Source organism: Diceros bicornis (genome assembly GCF_020826845.1).
Source record: "Diceros bicornis minor isolate mBicDic1 chromosome 27 unlocalized genomic scaffold, mDicBic1.mat.cur SUPER_27_unloc_1, whole genome shotgun sequence".
Taxonomy (NCBI): Eukaryota; Metazoa; Chordata; class Mammalia; order Perissodactyla; family Rhinocerotidae; genus Diceros; species Diceros bicornis.
This window is the reverse complement of record NW_026690889.1, coordinates 1,490,414-1,508,579: the sequence shown is the minus strand read 5'-3', so window position 1 is coordinate 1,508,579 and position 18,166 is coordinate 1,490,414. Positions and strand designations below refer to the sequence as shown.

Genomic DNA, 18,166 nt, shown 5'->3' with positions numbered 1-18,166 from the left:
CGCTGGCTCTGTGCAGGGCTGACTCCCGCAGCCTTGGGCCTTCACCTGGCGGGCAGCTCCCACTGTGCTCACCGCTGTTTCTCTGCCCCCTGATGAAGCTGCAGGCCCGTGCACCCCGCTCCCTCCTTCCCCGAGTCACGCCCTCAACAGGCCGACAGACTGCAGGGCCTGGCGCTGGGTCTGGATTTGGGGGTGCGGGACTTATGGCTGCAGAGCCATCTCCTCTCCTTCATCCAGGGGCCCTGGCTGGGAGGGAGTGAAGGTGCAGAGAGACCGCTGGGCTCGGGCGGGTGGGGGCCCATGGCGCAGGGTGGGCAGAGGTCCAATCTCCATGCCCACCCATTCCCCACAGCCCTGAGCACCCCTTTCCCTCCTCACCTGATCTGCTGTGCACACAGCGGCCCCAGACGCTGCAAACAGGGAGAATCCACTCCTAATTACTTGCTGTCCATCATGTTACCAGTCCCTGGTGACCCGTCACTTCCCAGGTGTCCTCCAGAAATGTAAAGAGTGGAGGGACCTGTGATGGCCGATTCTCTGACCGGGAGGAGCCTCCCTCCATCGTCGGTCACTTCACCTGGCAGGAACCGGAGTCTCTTCTCCCCAAACGCACGCACCTGTTTCTCTGCGTTGGAACCCGGAGCGTCCCAGGATTGCTGACTGTCACCCGAGAGGAGCCGATGGCCTGGCTCCCAGGCCTGGCAGGTGCGAGGGGCCTGGCTGGGACAGGGCCCGGGAATGTGGGGGAGATTCTTGCGAGCTGGAGAGCAAAGTGTGCTCAGGGGCCTGGGAGCTTCTAGTCAAGCTCTGGAAAAGTCCTCCAGGCCCCAGGGCAGAGGTAGAGCCAACCCCCAGAATGGGTGGGCGTTCCAATGGCAGCCGGGTCCCAGAGCTTCACTCAAGGGACGTCTCCGAGGGCGTCCCTCATCCAAACTGGGGGCTCAGTGAGGTGGGGGCTTGTTCCCAGTCTAGGCCTAGTGCCTCTGGGAGGCAGGAAAGGAGGGAGGAGGGATGTGGGAGGAGGGAGAGGGAAGAAAGCACTTCCCTGGGTCTTTATGAGGCACCAGGCCACCAGGCTCCACCACCTTCTGGTTCACAGTGGTGCCTGAGTTGTAGGACCACCCTTCCTGGTCTGACAGTTACTCAGGAAGCCTTGGGTTCTCTGGGAAGACAACTGGCCTGGGCATGAGACCATCTGGGGTGGAGTTCAAGCTCAGTCATCACCATCCCTGTGGCCCCTTGACCTTCAGGTGAAGCCCCAGGTGAGCTCCAGGTGAGCCCTGCACAGGGTCCCCACCTGCAACTGTCTGTCCTCTGCACACCCCACGCTCTGCCCAGGGTGACGTGGGCAGAGGAGGGCCTGACAGCTCTGGCCAGGGAGGAGGCCTGCCCCCGAGTCTCAAGGTTACCATGGAAACAAACAGAAAGGGGACAGGGCTGAGCTCCTCCTCCCTGGCAGCTTGGAGACCACCACGAAGGCAGTGGCCCGTGTGTGCCGACATGTCCACTGGCAAAGGGCAGAGGGCTGCCACTTGTCACCCAGAGGGACAGGGCCCTGGGCTCCCACGACTGTCGAGCATGTTCTGGACGCTTCAGTGCTGCTGATGGGGAGAGCTTCTGGGGGGAGGTGTCAGACCGTGGACGTGTTAAAGGTCAGGGGTGTGAAATTACTGCACACGGATAAACCCTGGACACAGTTGCCGAGAAGGCTCTTTATGTTGGCAAATGTGCTTTGAGGTCATGAGTCAGGGTTTTATAGGCCATTTCTTAGCTGGGCCCCAGGAGGGCTGACAGCTTTGCAGAAAGGCGGCGTCATGTTTAATGAACGACAGATGCTATCATCACCCTCCGCACTGTCGTTCTGGTGACAGGACTGTGGCAGCCCCTGTGGACGTGGCCCCGGGTGGTACCTCCAGGCAGAGCCTGGGGTCTGGCCTGGAGTGAGGATCACTGGACAGTGCTCATGAAGTTTGTACCTCCCTCTGACGTTCCTGCTGTCAAGTCACCGCAGCGAGAGCATCCCTGGGGCCCCTGGTGTCCGGTGTGGCCCTGACGCAGGCCGGCCTTGCAGGATTGGCGGTTCTCCAACGGGACCTGGAAGGGCATCTGTCCCAGGCCCTGGTCCTCCCTCCTCCCTCCTGTCTCCACAGGCATCTGCAGGAACATCCTTGTCCAAATCCCATTCTCCTCGTCCATTCTTATCTTTTGTTTTTTCTCAGCCCCATAATCTGGGCCTGACATTTAGGGGCGAAGGCTGTACGTTCTGCTCTCTGCGGCTCACGCTGATCACGGCTCAGATCTGCCCCAGTCCTGCTTCGTTGCAACAGAATTATTTTTAATAAACAGATTTATTTCTCAATCTGGGAGAAATCACTGCATTTGGCCAAAACAGACATGATTTATGTTTTTAAGATCAGCTCTGCTTTGCTCAAAAGATGTTTAAAGGAAAGATGGGCAGAGACATCTGGGCTCTTAGGGTGAGAGTCCAGGGAGAAGGCGGGGATGAGAGCCAACCCAGGACCAGAGGGTGGTTTCTGAGCGGGTCACAGGGCGATGAGTCAAGGAGCAGAGATGCGATGAGTCAAAGCCACAGCTTGAAACTCTAGCCAGGCATCAGCTGCTGTGGTGCTGCTGGAGCCCGGCCCAAGGGGAGCAGGGGTCGGGGGTCAGGGGTCAGGGGTGCAGAGGGGTCAGGGGTGAGGGGGTGAGGGGTAGGGGGTGGGGCTGCGTCTGTCTGTCAGGTGTGAGTCAGTGTCCTGTACGGAACCCAGTGCCCAGGGCACCAGCAGGCCTGGCTTCTTCCCTGAGTCCTGGCCAGCAGGTGTGGGCAGGTGAATGAAGCTATGGGGACACTCCTGTCCTCTTCGTCTGGGCGGGAGAAGCACAGAGGAGTCTGTTCAGGCCAGGAGAGAGCTGCTTCAGCATTCTGGTTAGTTCCGTTTTTTTCCAGCACCCCGTGAGTCACACAGTCAGCACGGCATGGACCGCCTCTGACATCCTGCTCTGAGCCTCCCAGACCACCCCCCTAACAGCCTGGTGACATCTCCCGGCCCCTCTGAACAGGGCCTGCTCCAGGCCGCTGCCCCGCAGACAGGTCTCACCGTGGCCCTCGTGGGTGCTGTCCAGAGTGGTCTGTATTTTCTCAGTAGAGCCAGGGAAGGGGCCCTGGACAGGCTGTGGGGACCCCAAGTCCTCTGTAGAAAGTGACTTGGCCAAGCCCTCAGGGGACCCGAGAAGGGCCCAGCTTCTGCCTCAGAGACGGGGCGCTGTTCTCCTTGACACCTCCTGGAACAGGCAGTTTCTCCTCTCCTGGTGTCCTCTTCTCTCTCCTTGTCTCAGCTCACGCCTTCCAGCTGCAGGGGTGTGACAGAGACCTGGACACAGGCCAGGGCTGGGCTGGCGTTCCCTCGGGAACACTTCCGGTGAAAGGGAGCTGTGACTGTGTGTGCGTGTGTGTGCATGTGCGCACATGTATGTCACTTATAAGCATGCCTAAGCCAGCAGTGGCACACAACACACACACGTGCTCATTCTGAGGGTGGGCCCAGTCCCCCTCACGATGCCCAGCATTTCCCACCGCCTTGACTGTGTCCGCCAGCTTCAGACAAGTGCAGTCAACCGTCAAGAAGAAGAGAGCGCTTGGGTCCCATAGCTGCTCCTGAGGGGACAGTTGGAGCAGAGGCTCCGCACGCATGTTCCAGGAGCGCCCGAGTGTGGCCAGCCTGGCTGCTCCCCACTCAGGAGCCACACGGCCGGACCAAGTTCTTGAGCGGCTCCAGTCACAGCGTCGCGTCTGTATGGGGGGCAAGCACCCCCACGAAGCTCGTGTCCTGGCCCTGAGTCCCGGCTGTGGTGTGGCCAGCAGAGCCAGCAGCATCCCCCTCATTTCCTCCCACCGCGTCACCCTGTCAGCTCACCAGGACCATCCGACACCCCCATGGGGTCTACAGGTCACTTCTGGGAGGTGGTCAGAAGGGGAGGTGGTGCAGGTGAAGCACGGCAGGAGCGTGTGCTCGATGCACGGTGGCTGCTGTTACAAGATTTACTGTCTTAACAACAGTGTGTCCGGGTTCTGGGGCCCTGCCGCCCCATCCACAGGAAATGAGTGTGCAGGGGAGAGCTCCAGCCCTTAGACCATCACCTGAACACTGAGCCCCCAGGACCGACCTGCACCCGCTTTCCTGTCCTGGCAATGCCCCTGGCTGGGCTCCCCGTCAGTTCCCTGCTCACCCCGCCCTCCCGTGCTGGAGCTCTCCACCTCCGCTCAGCTCCAAACCCGGGACCACAGCCCTTCCCCCTGCACTTGGTGGGGAAATACTGCTGCCGCTGGGATCCTTCTGGCTCATGTCTGCCCCTCTCTCGAGACGCACTGGGCGTGCCAGGGGCGGAGGCTGGATGGGAGCTTGTTAATGCTGAGTGAAACGCAGTCGGATCACAACGCTCCTAGCACAACACTCCTCGGTGCCCCAGCTCCTGCTGCCTGCAGAGTGAGGACCACCCTCCTTCCGTGGCACAAGGGGGCCCCCCAACTTCCCTCAGGTGTAACCTCCTCTGTCCTGACCCTCACCCATCTCCCTCTCACCTGGCGTCTGTTAGCATGACTATCTCTGCTGAGCTGTGAGGCAGAGACCAGACTGCTCAGTGGTGTGTCCTTGGATCCTGGGCCCACTCTGACCAGTGGGCATGTGTCAGGCTGACACTGAATGACTGGTGGGCATGGTGTCAGGCTGACACTGAACGACTGGCGGGTTCGTGGGGATGAGGGGGGAGGAAAGGAGGTTGGCTTTATTTTTCCCTAAGGACATAGAAAGAAGGAGAGGAGGTGGCTTCTGGGCAGGAGCAGACAGCTGTGCTGAGACAGGGACTCTGAAAACAGAATAGGCTCCAGCTGTCCTCTCCTCCTCCCTCCTGTGGTAGCCGGCCCCAACCCTCGTCTAGTGCACCCGTGGCTATTCTGGGGTTCCGTTCACTACGCTGCACTCATGTCCTCTGGAAGATGGTAATCTATTCAAGTTCCCTGCAGTGAAGCTATCTCTACCTTTGAAACAGATGAAAAGTACACTTTTTCCAAATGTGACTCAAAGGATGTGAGGTTCGTGCACAAGGCAGTTCTAAAAGTGGATGGGTAATTACTGGTTCTGCTTCCTGTAATGATTTTGTAAGATCACGCCACACTGCCTCCCCCACAGAGAACAACTAGAAAATCTGTACATAATGCAACCAGGAGCCACTTGACGACACTGGGGAGTGAACAGCAGCAGACAGATTCCGGGGCAGTAGTTTGAAGTGAATTCCTGTGGCTTCCAGTCTGGGGCCATGTGCAGTCAGAGCAGGGCATGGGAGGCAGTGGCTCTGGGAAAACCACAGTCTTCACAGCCCAAGAACAAGAAAAATGAAACTGGGGGGCTGTGGTTGTTACCAAACCAAGTGGGCTTGTTACCGAACCAAGTGGGCTCGCCTCCTGGTGAGTTAAATAAGACTATACCAGTGGAAGTTGTCCCACAAAGTAAACTGTATTTGCAGCAAATAGGAGGCCGTGAGGAATCATTTCCAAAGTCATGGCGTCCCAGAACTAAGGGAAGCAGGAACTTTTATTTCAGTTGGGGAATAATATTCAAAAGGGAGAGGTGGGGGTATTCACTTGCACAGGCTCAGTTGGAGAACATGCTTCCACATAATGAGGCCTAAGCTCCTCCTGGAGAGATCTTTGCATTAAAAATAAAGCAAAGGTCATGGGCATAGCTCTTGTGGTGAGGCTTGGTCAGTTTCAGGATGGCTGGTGGTTACATCTCCCTTGAGTGCCTCATTTGGTCAGTTTCAGGATGGCTGGTGGTTACATCTCCCTTGAGTGCCTCATTTGGTCAGTTTCAGGATGGCTGGTGCTTACATCTCCCTTGAGTGCCTCATTTGGTCAGTTTCAGGATGGCTGGTGGTTACATCTCCTTAACCTACAAAAGGAAAAGAAACAGCTTGGAATAACAGTTAATTGCTTCCAAACCCACCTTTGAGTTTCTCCAGGCACCTAGTCCCGGACATGGTCACTGAAGAGGGAGGGGGATTGCAGGAGGGGAAGAAATGTGCAGGGGAAACTTCAGACTCTGCCCTCACCTTTCTGACGGACTGAACCACGCATGCGCAAGCCACTCGCTAACAACAGAAGATCTGAACTGAGGCTGGCGCTGCAGCCAGGAGACAGTTTGCGGTTCAAGACCAGCTGAGATCACTACCTGCTGAACCAAGAGACACAGTCATTGGTGGAAAATAACAGAATCCAGAATTTCCACCACACCACATTCATAATGTCCAGGACACAGTGCAAAATCACCCAACATCCAAAAATCAAGTAAATGGGACACATTATTAAGAGAAAAGAGGATCAACTGAGATAGATCCCAAGATGACCCAGGTGTTGGAACTGGCAGATAAGGATTTTTCTTCATGTGCCATAAAGCTCGGTTATTAGGTGCATAAACAGTCTGTATTATGTCTTGTTGATAATGGACCCTTTTGTATTTCACAATGACCTCCTTTATTCCCGGTCATATTCACTGTGCCTGAAATCTGCTTTATCTAATATTAATATAGCTTCTCCAACTTTCTTTCAACTAGTGTTAGCATGGCATGTTTTTCCAATCTCTTTATTTTTAATTTATTTGTGTTTTTATATTTAAAGTGGGTTTGGGGTAGGCAGCATGTAGTTGAGTTTGCTTTCCTATTCAATCTGACAAATTATGCCTTTTAAATGGGGTTTTTAGACCACTGTCATCTAATGTTACTGCTGATAATAGTTAGATTTGAATCTATCCTGCGATTTGTTTCTTAGTTGACCAATCTGTTTTTTGTTTGCTTTTTCCTCTTAGACTGCTTTTTTTTGGATAATTTAAGTATTTTTTATGATTCCATTTAATCATCTTTTTTGGCTTATTCTGGATGAGTCTTTGCTGTGTGTGTGCGTGTGTGTGCATGCCTTAGGGTTTACAGTACACATCTTTAACTTTTCACAGTTCATCTTCAAATAATAGACCACTTCATGACGCCTGAACAACCTCACAAGAGTACTCTCCCACCTCCACTGCATCCTCCGTGTCCATGTTGTCACACGTTTTATTCGACATGTTACATACCCCACAGAAAGTGCTCTCTATCCCTTTCTTCACATAAGGTTTCCATATTGTGTCATTTTCCTTCAGCATCTCTCAGCGCTGATCCGCTGGTGACCGTGAATTATCTCAGCTCTTGTGTGTCTGAGAAAGTTGATATTTTATCTTATTTGTACCCTTTGCTGCCAGGCATAGAATCATAAATTAGCAGCTTTTTTTCTCAATACTCTGAAGACCTTGCTTCACTCTGCTCTGGCCTCAGTTCCAGTAAGAGATCTGCCTTCATTCTAAGCTTTGTTCCTCTGCACTCAGCAGGTCTTTTTATCTCCTGTCTGATTTCATGATTATCTTGTTATCACCCTATTTAAGCAATTTAATTATGATGTGCCTTCTTCATACTTCTTAGACTTGGGGTTCATTAAGTATCTTGGATATGTGGGTTTATAGTTTTTTTTTTTTTTAATAAAATATGGAAAATTTTCAGTCATTATTTCCTCAAATTGTTTTTTCTGTTTTCTTCTCTTTCTCTTTCTGGGACTCTGATTACATATATTTTAGGCCATTTGAAGTTGTCCTGCAGTTAACTTTCTGTTCATTTTCTTTGGTCTATTTTCTCTCTCTATTTTATTTTGAATGGTTTCTATGGTATGTCTTCAAGTTCATTAATCTTTTGACGGATTTGCTCTTAATCTCATCTAGTAAGTTTTCATTACAGATGTTTAATTACAGACATTTCATCTCTAAAAGTTTTTGGGTCTTTTTCCTATCTTCCATATTTCTACTTAACATCATCAGCCTTTTCTTTTTTTTTACTGAAGTATTGACATACAATATTATGATAGTTTCAGGTGCACCGCATAGTGATTTGACATTTATATACATTATAAAGCGATCACCATGATAAATCTAGTTCCATCTGTCACCATACAAAGTTATGACAATATTGTTGACTTTGTTCCCCATGATGTAATCCTATCCCCATGACTTATTCATTTTATGACTGGAAGTTTGTACCTCTTATCCCCTCACCTATTTCACCCACCCCCGACCCCCTACATTGTCAGTCTTGTCTCTAACTTCTTGAACATGTGGAATATGATGACAGTAATAACATCCCATCTTTGTCTATGAATTATGTCCTCTGTGCTATTTGTGGTCAGTATCAATTGAGTGATTTGTCGCCTCATTACACGATGTGTTTTTCTGCTTTTTTGCATACCAGGTAATTTCTGGTTGGCTGGTAGACATTGTGTATTCTTCCTTGTTGGAACCTGGATAGTTTGTACTCCTAAAAATATTCTTGAGCTGTTTCCTGGGACAGAGTTGTGTTACTTTGAAACAACTGGAAACATTCAAGCTGATTCTAAGCTTTGTTAGGTGGGATCTGAGTAACCTTTAGTCCAGGGCTGACTGTGTTCCACCACTGAGGCCACTCTGAATACTGGACACAATCTCCTGCGAGTTATGGGGCTTTCCTAAGCCATGTGTGGACTGGTTGAACCCAAACCATTCCTGTCTGTGTGAGCTCCAAGAATTATTTCCTCTAATTTTTTGGTGTTTGATTCTGTAGTGTTGGGTAGTTTCCTCACATGGGTGCACTGGTCATTACTCAGTGGAAGATGCAGTGGGCCCACGGAGAATCTGTGAAGTTCTCTCTTGCTGCAGTTCTCACTTCTTGGGTGGTCTTCCATATGTGCTCTAGTCACCTCAGCCTCCCAGGACACCCGGTGCCATCTCTTGAACTCAGGGAGAGCTCAGGGGTCCACCTGGCTTCTCCTTCCCTGTGCTGGAGCCTGGAATTCTCTCTCCAGGCAGCAGGGCCATCACAGGGCCCACCTTGTCAGTTCCAGGTCTCTCAGGGGTCACTGAACTCTGCTGCCTGAGACCCACTGTGTGAAAACTACTGTTTCATATATGTTCCCCAAAATTTTCAGTTGTTGTGGGAAGAAGGGTAAATTAGTTCCCTGTTATTTCATCTTGGCTGAAAGCATAAGTATTAAACAAAGATTTTAAAGTGATTGTCATAACTATCCTCCATGAAGGTAAACAAACATGCTCGTAGCAAATGAAAGAGTAGGAAATCTCAGCAGAAAAATTTAAAAAAGAAAATTTTAGAATTGAAAAATACAATATTAGAAATAACAAATTCTTTACATGGAATTTAAGTAGAACAATAGAAATTAACATGGAAAATAGAAAAAAGGGTGGAAAAATAACAGAGCCTCAGTCACTTTTAGGTAAGATCAAACTTTAATATACATGTGGTCGGCTTCAAAGAAGGAATGGAGAGAGAGAATGTGCAGACAAAAATACTTGAAGAAATAGTGCCTGGAATTATCCAAGTGATGCAAGATAGACATTTGCAAATATGATGCTCAACTAACACCAAGCAGAATGAAGACAGTCCCACATAGAGACACATCAGATCAAGCAGCTGGATACCAAGGCCGAAAAGCAAATGTTGGAAGCAACAGAGAAAAATGACACTTCACACAGAGGAGAATAATGATTTGATTAATAGCTGACTTCTCATCAGAAACTATGGGGACCAGAAGAGAATGAGAAAAGAAATTTAAAGTGTTGAGAGAGAGAGAAAAAAAGACCTGTCAATGCAGAATCGTATATCCAGCAAAAATATCCTTCGAAAATCACTGTTGAAAGACAGCATTTTCAGATTTAGAGAAACTAAGAGAAATTATTACCAGCAAATCTCTACAATAGAAGATGCTAAAGGAAATTCTTTAGGAGAAGGGAAATTATACCAGAAAAGGAATCTGAGATCCTCAGAATGGAATAAGTAGCTTCAGAAATGGTAAATATCTAGGTAAATGTCAAAGGCTACTCATTTTTTCTGCTTTCTCCTTCTAACTTTTGTATAATACACACAACTTAAAGTAAAAACTGTAATATTATGGGGAGGGTAGAAGGATGAATAGGTGAGCATAGAGGGATTTTAGGGCAGTGAAACTATTCTGTATGACACAGTAATGGTGGATACATGTCATCAGACATCTGTCCAAACCCACAGAATGCACAACAGCGAGAATGAACCTGGTGTAAACTGTGGACTTTGGGTGATGATGACATGTCAGTGCAGGTTCGTCATCTGTAACAAATACACCATCCGATGGGCAAAGCTGATAGTGGGGGGGCTGTGCATATGGGAGCAGGGCATATATGTACCAAACACTCAATTTTGTTGTGAAACAAAAACTGCTCTAAAAAAATAAAGTCTTTAAAAAATGATAAATATTTTCTTCTGAGGTTCATAAGATATGTAGATGCAGTACATACAGTTACTACAGCATAAAGGATGGGCGGGGTGGCCCAACATGGCTGCACTATTTCCATATTTTACCTGAAGTACTAAAATGTTCACTGTAAGTGGAACAGGAAAAGTTAGAGATGGAGATTGTGAACTCTGGAGAAATGACTGAAAAAAAAAATAGCCAAGAGGACAAAAAATAAAACAATGTAATCCACCACATCACCAGAGTAAAGAAGAAAATCATGTGACATGCAGAAAATGCATTTGAAGAAATTCTACATCCATTTATAAAAGTCCAGGAAAGTAGAAGTAGAGGGAACTTCTCTAACTTGATACAAGGCGTCCCTGAGAACCTGCAGTCATCACAGACAGTGAGACTAAAGGCTTCCCCTGTAAGTCAGGATCAAGGCAGAGACATCCGCTCTCATTGTCCCCAGTCAACACCACACTGGATTCTTAGTTGGTGTGAAATAGCAAGAAAATCAAATAAAAGGCATACAGATTGGAAAGGAAGGAGTACAACTGTCTTTTTTCACAGATGACATGACTGTCTACATAAAAAGTCCTTAAGAATATAACAAAATAAAGGCTACTGGAATTCATAAATGAGTGTAACAAGGTCATAGGATACAAAGTCAACATACGAAAATCATTTGTATTTCTATACAGTGGCAATAAATGATTGGAAATTGACATGTTTTTTCTTTTGCTTGAGGAAGATGGTCCCTGAGCTCACACCGGTGCCAATCTTCTTCTACTTTGTATGGGATGCTGCCACAGCATGGCTTGATGAGCAGCGTGTAGATCCATGCCCAGGATCTGAACCCGAGAAACCAGGGCCGTGGAAGTGAAGTATGAGAACTTAACAACTGCGCCACCATGCCGCACTTAAAAATTGACATTTTTAAAGTGCAACTTACAATAGCAACAAAAATCATAACATATTTAGGAATAAATCCTATAATATGCCTGTAGAATCTCTATGCTGAAAACTACAAAACACTGATGGAAGAAGTAAAAGAAAACTTCAATAAGCAGGGAAATGGTCTTAGTCTATTCGGGCTGCTGTAAAAACACCCACAGACTGGATAGCTTATAAACAACAGACATTTATTTCCCACAGTTCTCGAGGCTGAGAGTCCAAGATCAAGGCGCCAGCACGGTCACATTCTGGTGACAGCCCGCTTCCTGGTTCATAGCTGGTGCCTTCTTGCTGTGTCCTCACACGGTGCAGAGGACAAGGGCTCTCTCTGGAGCCTCTTTTGTTATAAAGGCACTAATCTTGTTCATGAGGGCTCGACCCACATGACACAAGCACCTCCCAGAGGCCCCACCTTCTAACACTCTCAACCTTGGGGGTTAGGATTTCAACATGTGAATTTTGGGAGGACATAAGCATTCAGACCCCAGCAGAAATATACAGTGTTCGTGGATTGGAAGACTCAGTATTTTAAATATTAATTTTCCTTAAGTTGATCTATACCAATTACAATTCCAGCATATTTTTGGTAGAAACTATGAAGTTGATTCTACAATTTATTTGAGTAGGCAAAGTAATTAGAATAGCCAAAACAATTTTGAAAAAGAAGAACAAAGTTGGAGGCCTTAAACTACCTGCTTTCCAGGCATATTATAACATTACGATAATCAATAGTGTGCTGGTGAACGAATAAACACACAGATCAGTGGAACAGAAGAGAGAATCCAGAAACAGAACCACACATGTATGAGCAATTGATATTTGACAAAGTTGCTAAAATAACTTAATGGAGAAAGAATGGTATTTTAAAAAAGAGGCACTGGAAAAATTGAATATTCATATGCAAAAATATCCACCATAATATATAACTCAAAACAAAACAAAACCCCAAAATCCTTGGACCCATGTCTCACACCACATACAAAAATTAACTCAAAGTGAATCATAGCAGTAAGTGTAAAATCTAAAACTATAAATCTTCTAGGAGAAAATATTCATGACCTTGGATTAGGCAAAGATTTCTCAGGTATGAAACCAAAAGCACACCCATAACAAATTTTGTTTAGTTAAACTTTATCAAAACTAAGAACTTCTTCTCTTCAAAAGACACTGTTGAGAGAAGGAAAACAAGTCAAAAACTGGGAGAAACCATTTCTGCAACACACATCTGTGAAGGCTTTTTATTCGGTGTATATGAAGAACTCTTCAATCTGAATAACAAAACAAACAACCTCGTAAAAAATTGGCAAAAGATTTGAAGAGGCACTTCAGCAAAAATGATACACAAATGGAATGAAAGTACAGGAAAAAATGCTCAACATCATCAGTCATCAGAGAAATTCAAATTAAAACCACAAAGAGATACATGTGTGCACCTTTCAGAATGGCTTAAAAAATTAGCAACAATATCAAGTACTGGCAAGGATGCAGAGCAACCAGAATGCTCGTACACTCCTGCTGGGAAAGTAGAATGTTTCAGCCATATTGGAAAACATTTTGAGAGTTGCTTGTAAAGTTAAAGAAATGTTGACCATGTAATCTTTCTGATCCAGTAATCTTATTCTTGGATATATGTCAAAGAGAATCAAAATGTTACGTTCACACAAAAATCTGTATGTTGATGTTTATAGCAGACTTATTCACAATTTCCAAAAACTGGAAACAACCCAAACAGACAAACTGTAGATATAAATGTTCTTGAGCTAGTAAATAGGTGGCACATCCATCCAATGGAATATTATTCAGTAATGAAAAGGAATAAGCATTTTATATGTGAGACGAAATGGATGAATATCAAATACAATCTGCTAAGTAAAGAAGGTAAAGCTCAAAAAGTTGTTACATAGTGTGTGATCCCATCCCTGTGAGATTCGGGAAGAAGCAGAACTACTGATAGGGAGCAGATCAGTACTAGAGATAGTGACATTTTATAATGATGAAATGGTCAATAGTTCAAGACATAACAATTAAAAACATATATGCATCTATTAATGGAGCATTGAAATACATGAAACTTTTAATAGAAATGAAAACAGACAATTCAACAATAGTTGAAGACTTCAATACCCCACTTTCAATAATGTATAGAACAATTAGACAGAAGATCAACACGGAAATAGACGACTTGAATAACACTACAAACCAACCAGATCTAACAGACTTCTACAGAGTACTCCATCCAACAACAGAATATATATTCTCAAGTACATAGGGAACATTCTCCAGAACAGATCAAATGTTGGGCTATAGAACAAACCCCAATAAATTTAAAAGCATAAAAATAATACAAAGTATGTTCTCCAACCATAATAAAATAAAATTAGAAATCAATAGTAGGAATAAATTTGGCAAATTCATCAATATGTGGGAATTAAACAACACATTCATGAATAACCAATGAGTCGAAGAAGAAATCTAAAGGGAAATCAGAAAACGCTGGTTCTTTGAAGAGATCAACACAATTGACAAACCTCTGTCCAGTCTGACCAAGAAAAAGAGAGAAGATTCAAATTACTTGAATCAAAAACAAAAGAGAGAAAACAACACTAAGATATCACCTCACGTCTGTTAGAATGGCTATAATCACCAAGCCAAAAAACAACAAACACTGGAGAGGATGTGGAGAAACAGGAACCCTCATACACAGCTGGTGGGAATGCAAACTGGTGCAGCCTCTATGGAGAACGGTGTGGAGATTCCTCAAAGAGTTAAAAATAGAGATGCCCTATGATCCAGCTATCCCACTACTGGGAATCTATCCAACGAACCTGAACTCAACAATCCCAAGGGCCTTATGCACCCCTATGTTCACTGCAGCATTATTCACCATAGCCAAGAAGTGGAAGCAACCTAAGTGTCCCTCGACTGATGACTGGATCAAGAAAATGTGGTGTATATATACAATGGAATACTACACAGCCATAAAAAAGACAAAATCGTCCCATTTGCAACAACATGGATGGGCCTGGAGGGTATTATGTTAAATGAAGGAAGCCAGAAAGAGAAAGACAAACACTGTATGATCTCACTCATATGTGGAATATAAACCAACACATGGACAGAGAAAACTGTATTGTGGTTACCAGGGGCAATGGGGGTGGGGGGTGGGCACAAGGGTTGAAGGGAGACATATATATGGTGATGGACAAACAAACATGTACAACCCAAAATTTCACAATGTTAAAAACTATTAAAACATCAATTAAAAAAAAGACAAAACTGAAGGAAAAAAAAAAAAAGATAGGACAAGATTACCAACCTCACAGAAACAAAAAGGATTATAAACAAATACTATGAATAATAGTACACAAATTAGATAACTTAGATGAAATACACAAATTACTAGAAAAACACAAACTACAAAAATGACTCAAGATAATCTGAATAAACCTATAATAAGTGAAGAGATTGAATCAGTAATCCACAAACTATGCACAAAGAAAAGCCCAGGCATAAATGGTTTCACCGCTGAAATCTACCAAACACTCAAGGAAGAATTAATACCAATTCTTCAAAAAAAAAAAAAGAGGAAGAAACACTTTCCACTACATTTTATGGGGCTAATATTACCCCGATACCAAAGTCAGACAAAGATGTCACAAGAAAGCAAAACTACAGGGGCCAGCCTGGTGGCGTAGAGATTAAGTTTGCACGCTCCACTGTGGCGGCCCAGGGTTCACAGGTTTGGATCCCGGGTATGGACTGATGTACCGCTTGTCAAGCCATGCTATGGCGGTGTCCCATATTAAAAAAAAATAAATAGAGGAAGATGGGCACGGATGTTACCCCAGGGCCAATCGTCCTCTGCAAGAAGAGGAAGATTGGCAACGGATGTTAGCTCAGGGCTAATCTTCCTCACAAAAAAAAAAAAGAAAACAAAACTACAGACTAATATCTCTTACGAACATGGATGTAAAAGTCCTCAACAAAATACTAGCAAACTGAATCTAGCAATATATAAAGAGAATTATACACCATGACCAAGTGGGATTTATCCTAGGGATGCAAAGTTGGTTTAACATCCAAAAACAATTAATGTAATACATCATACAAATAGAATGAAAAACAAAAAATCACAAGACCATCTCAGCAGATGTAGGAAAAAGCATTTGACAAAATCCAACACGCTTTCATGATTTAAAAAAAACTCAATAAACTAGGAACAGAAGGGAAGTTCCTCAATATAAAGGGCATCGACAAAAAATCTCCAGTTAACATCATACTTAATGGTGACATACTGGATGGTTTCCCTTTAAGATTAGGAACAAGACAAAGATTTCCACTCTTGCCATTTCTATTCTAAATTGTAGCGGAGGTTCTAACCAGGGCATTTAGGCAAGAAAAAGAAATAAAAGGCATCTATATCGGAAAGGAGGAGGTAAAACTATCTCTATTTGCATGAAGTGATCCTGTATATAGAAAATCCTAAGGAGTCTACCAAAAAACTATTAGAAGTAATAAGTGAGTTCAGCAAGGTTGCAGGATACAAGATCAATATACAAAACCCAATTGAATTTCTATAAATTTGCATTGAAAAACCCAAAAGTAAAATTAAGAAAACAATTCCATTCACAATAGTATCCAAAACCAGGAATAAATTAACCAAAGAAATGCAAAACTTATACTCTGAAGTTGATTCTAAATTCATACGGAATTCTAAGGCAACAAGCTACAGCTAACAAAACAATTCTGAAAAAGAAGAATAAATAGTGTAAGACTCATACTTTCCAATTGCAAAAGTGACTACAAAGCAACAGTTGTCAAGACAGTGTGGTACTGGTACAAGGACAAACATACAGATCAATGGAACAGAACTGAAAGACCAGAAATAAACCTATACACCTATGGTCAACTGATTTTTCACAAGGGTGCCCATGGTGCTGTGACAATTGAATAGCTATATGCAAAAGAATGAAGTTAGACCCTAACCTTATCCCATAAGCAAAAGTTTACTCAAAATGGATCATACACTTAAATTGAAGAGCTAAAACTATAAAACACTTAGAAGAACACACAGGCATAAATCTTCATGACCTTGTATTTGGCAATGGACTCTTAGATCTGACACCAAAAGCAGAAGCAACTAAATAAATGAATAAATAAGTTAAACTTCATCATCAAAATTAAGGAACATGAGAAATGTAAAGTTCCTGCTTTAAAATTTCATCAGGGGCAAGCAACTAATTCAAATGGAATGCAGTCATCTAAAGGACATCTTTTTAATGAGAAATGCTATTACTAAAGGAGACTTGGGCTGTTTTAAATGATATTTAGCCCAAAGCAACATGGGAGGTATTTCAGCAGGTGACTGCTTCCATTCCCATCTATAAATTCTTCCCCAGTGACTCAGTGCCCTTGCCTGATCAGTATTTTTTGTTGATGACAAATCTCGCACACAACTCACTTATCATTGCTTGAAAAACTTACAAGAAGTGCTACTGTTTAACAAAACTGAAAAAATATATTTTGTCCTTTATGGAAAATAAGGAAGAAAGTATCAGGAAAGGAAAGAATAATTTAGCTCAAGTACTTGGTAAGAAATAGGAATACAAAAACAAATAACCAGAAATTGCTAGTATATGTATCAGCCATCTCAGAAAGAAGAAACAGGCCACTTTATTTCCTTTAAGGCCTGACATTTTTCTCTCTGCCCTTTTCCGACACCCTCCATTGTGTGGTCTCTAAGCAGCCCTACTGTGAGCAGCTGTAGACGCTAATTCGTGGTTCACTGAGGTGTCAATTGAGTCTTAAACCAAGGAAACAACAGCTGCAAAACAATACTTGACTCTGGTGCAAATATTTTCAAAGGTAGACTAAAGTTTCAACTGTTATTTTAGATAAACAAAACCCCAAACCATAACCTTCCATCAAGTCACAAAACAAAAGAACACGCGGCCGGAGTTTAATTCATTGCGTAGCGACATTTCTCATCGTGTTGCCGCTATTTAGACAGGCTTTCACGACTTTACCTTGACAAACGACTTCCTTCACTAGATGAAAAACTAGCTTCCGAAGCGATTTTGTTAGTTGTCTTTGTCTTGAATGTACCGCTGCCAGTATTCAAACCTGTGAGAAGCACAACATGGAGAGGGAGTGTCAGCCACCACGCAGCAACGAGTGAAGAAGAGGGCTCACAATAACTTTGGTGAAACAAATGTCAACAGGGGAAGATGCTGCTCAAGCCACAGAAGACAGGGAGCTTCTGAGGCAAGGAACATGTTGATAGAACTCTGAAAGGAAGTGGAGTGTTTTCCGGTGATACTTAGAAGCCACAAAAAATAAAAAATAAAATCATTCGAAGAGCTCTATTCCAAATGACCACGATGCACATGTGAGCACATGGGTCTCTACTACAGCACCATGCACTGGATAATTCACCTTGTTATAACACATGGGCAGCAAGGGATCATCAAAATTATGGGTGCTGGGAACCAGGTCTCAGAAATAACTGACACCGCTGGATGACAGTTACCCACCCCACCCACCCTTAAGCCCTCTGCCAAATCCTCTGTTTTTCCATCTCCCAGGAGAGACTGAATCTCCATTGAAAACCATCAAGGCCACTCTTTAACCAGCCTGAAAAAGTTGATGGGGATGATGCACAATCCACCTCTTTCCTGGAGCCAGGGGAACCAGACTGTTCCCATGATGCTATCAGTGTGCAGGGCAATCCTTGACCTCTGCCCCCTGGGTGACTTCAGCCTTGGATGTTTCTGTTTCAAGTCTGATTCTTAACTGGCAGTCACCTGAGATCATGGATAGAGAGTGCATGGGTGTCTCTGCAAAAGGCATTTGCTGAGTTTCTATCCTGTAACCTGC

General features: G+C 44.7%; 1 protein-coding gene across 1 annotated transcript in view; it reads right to left on the bottom strand.

The window, feature by feature from the left end:
• Positions 1 to 17,296: 17,296 nt before the first annotated feature.
• Positions 17,297 to 18,166, bottom strand: part of LOC131401949 (centrosomal protein kizuna-like) — a 263,865-nt gene continuing 262,995 nt past the window's right edge. Inside the window, exon 12 of the mRNA XM_058536997.1 lies at positions 17,297 to 17,413. Coding sequence (XP_058392980.1) covers positions 17,313 to 17,413 — 101 coding nt within the window. The 3' untranslated portion in view covers positions 17,297 to 17,312. The remainder of the gene's footprint in view (positions 17,414 to 18,166) is intronic.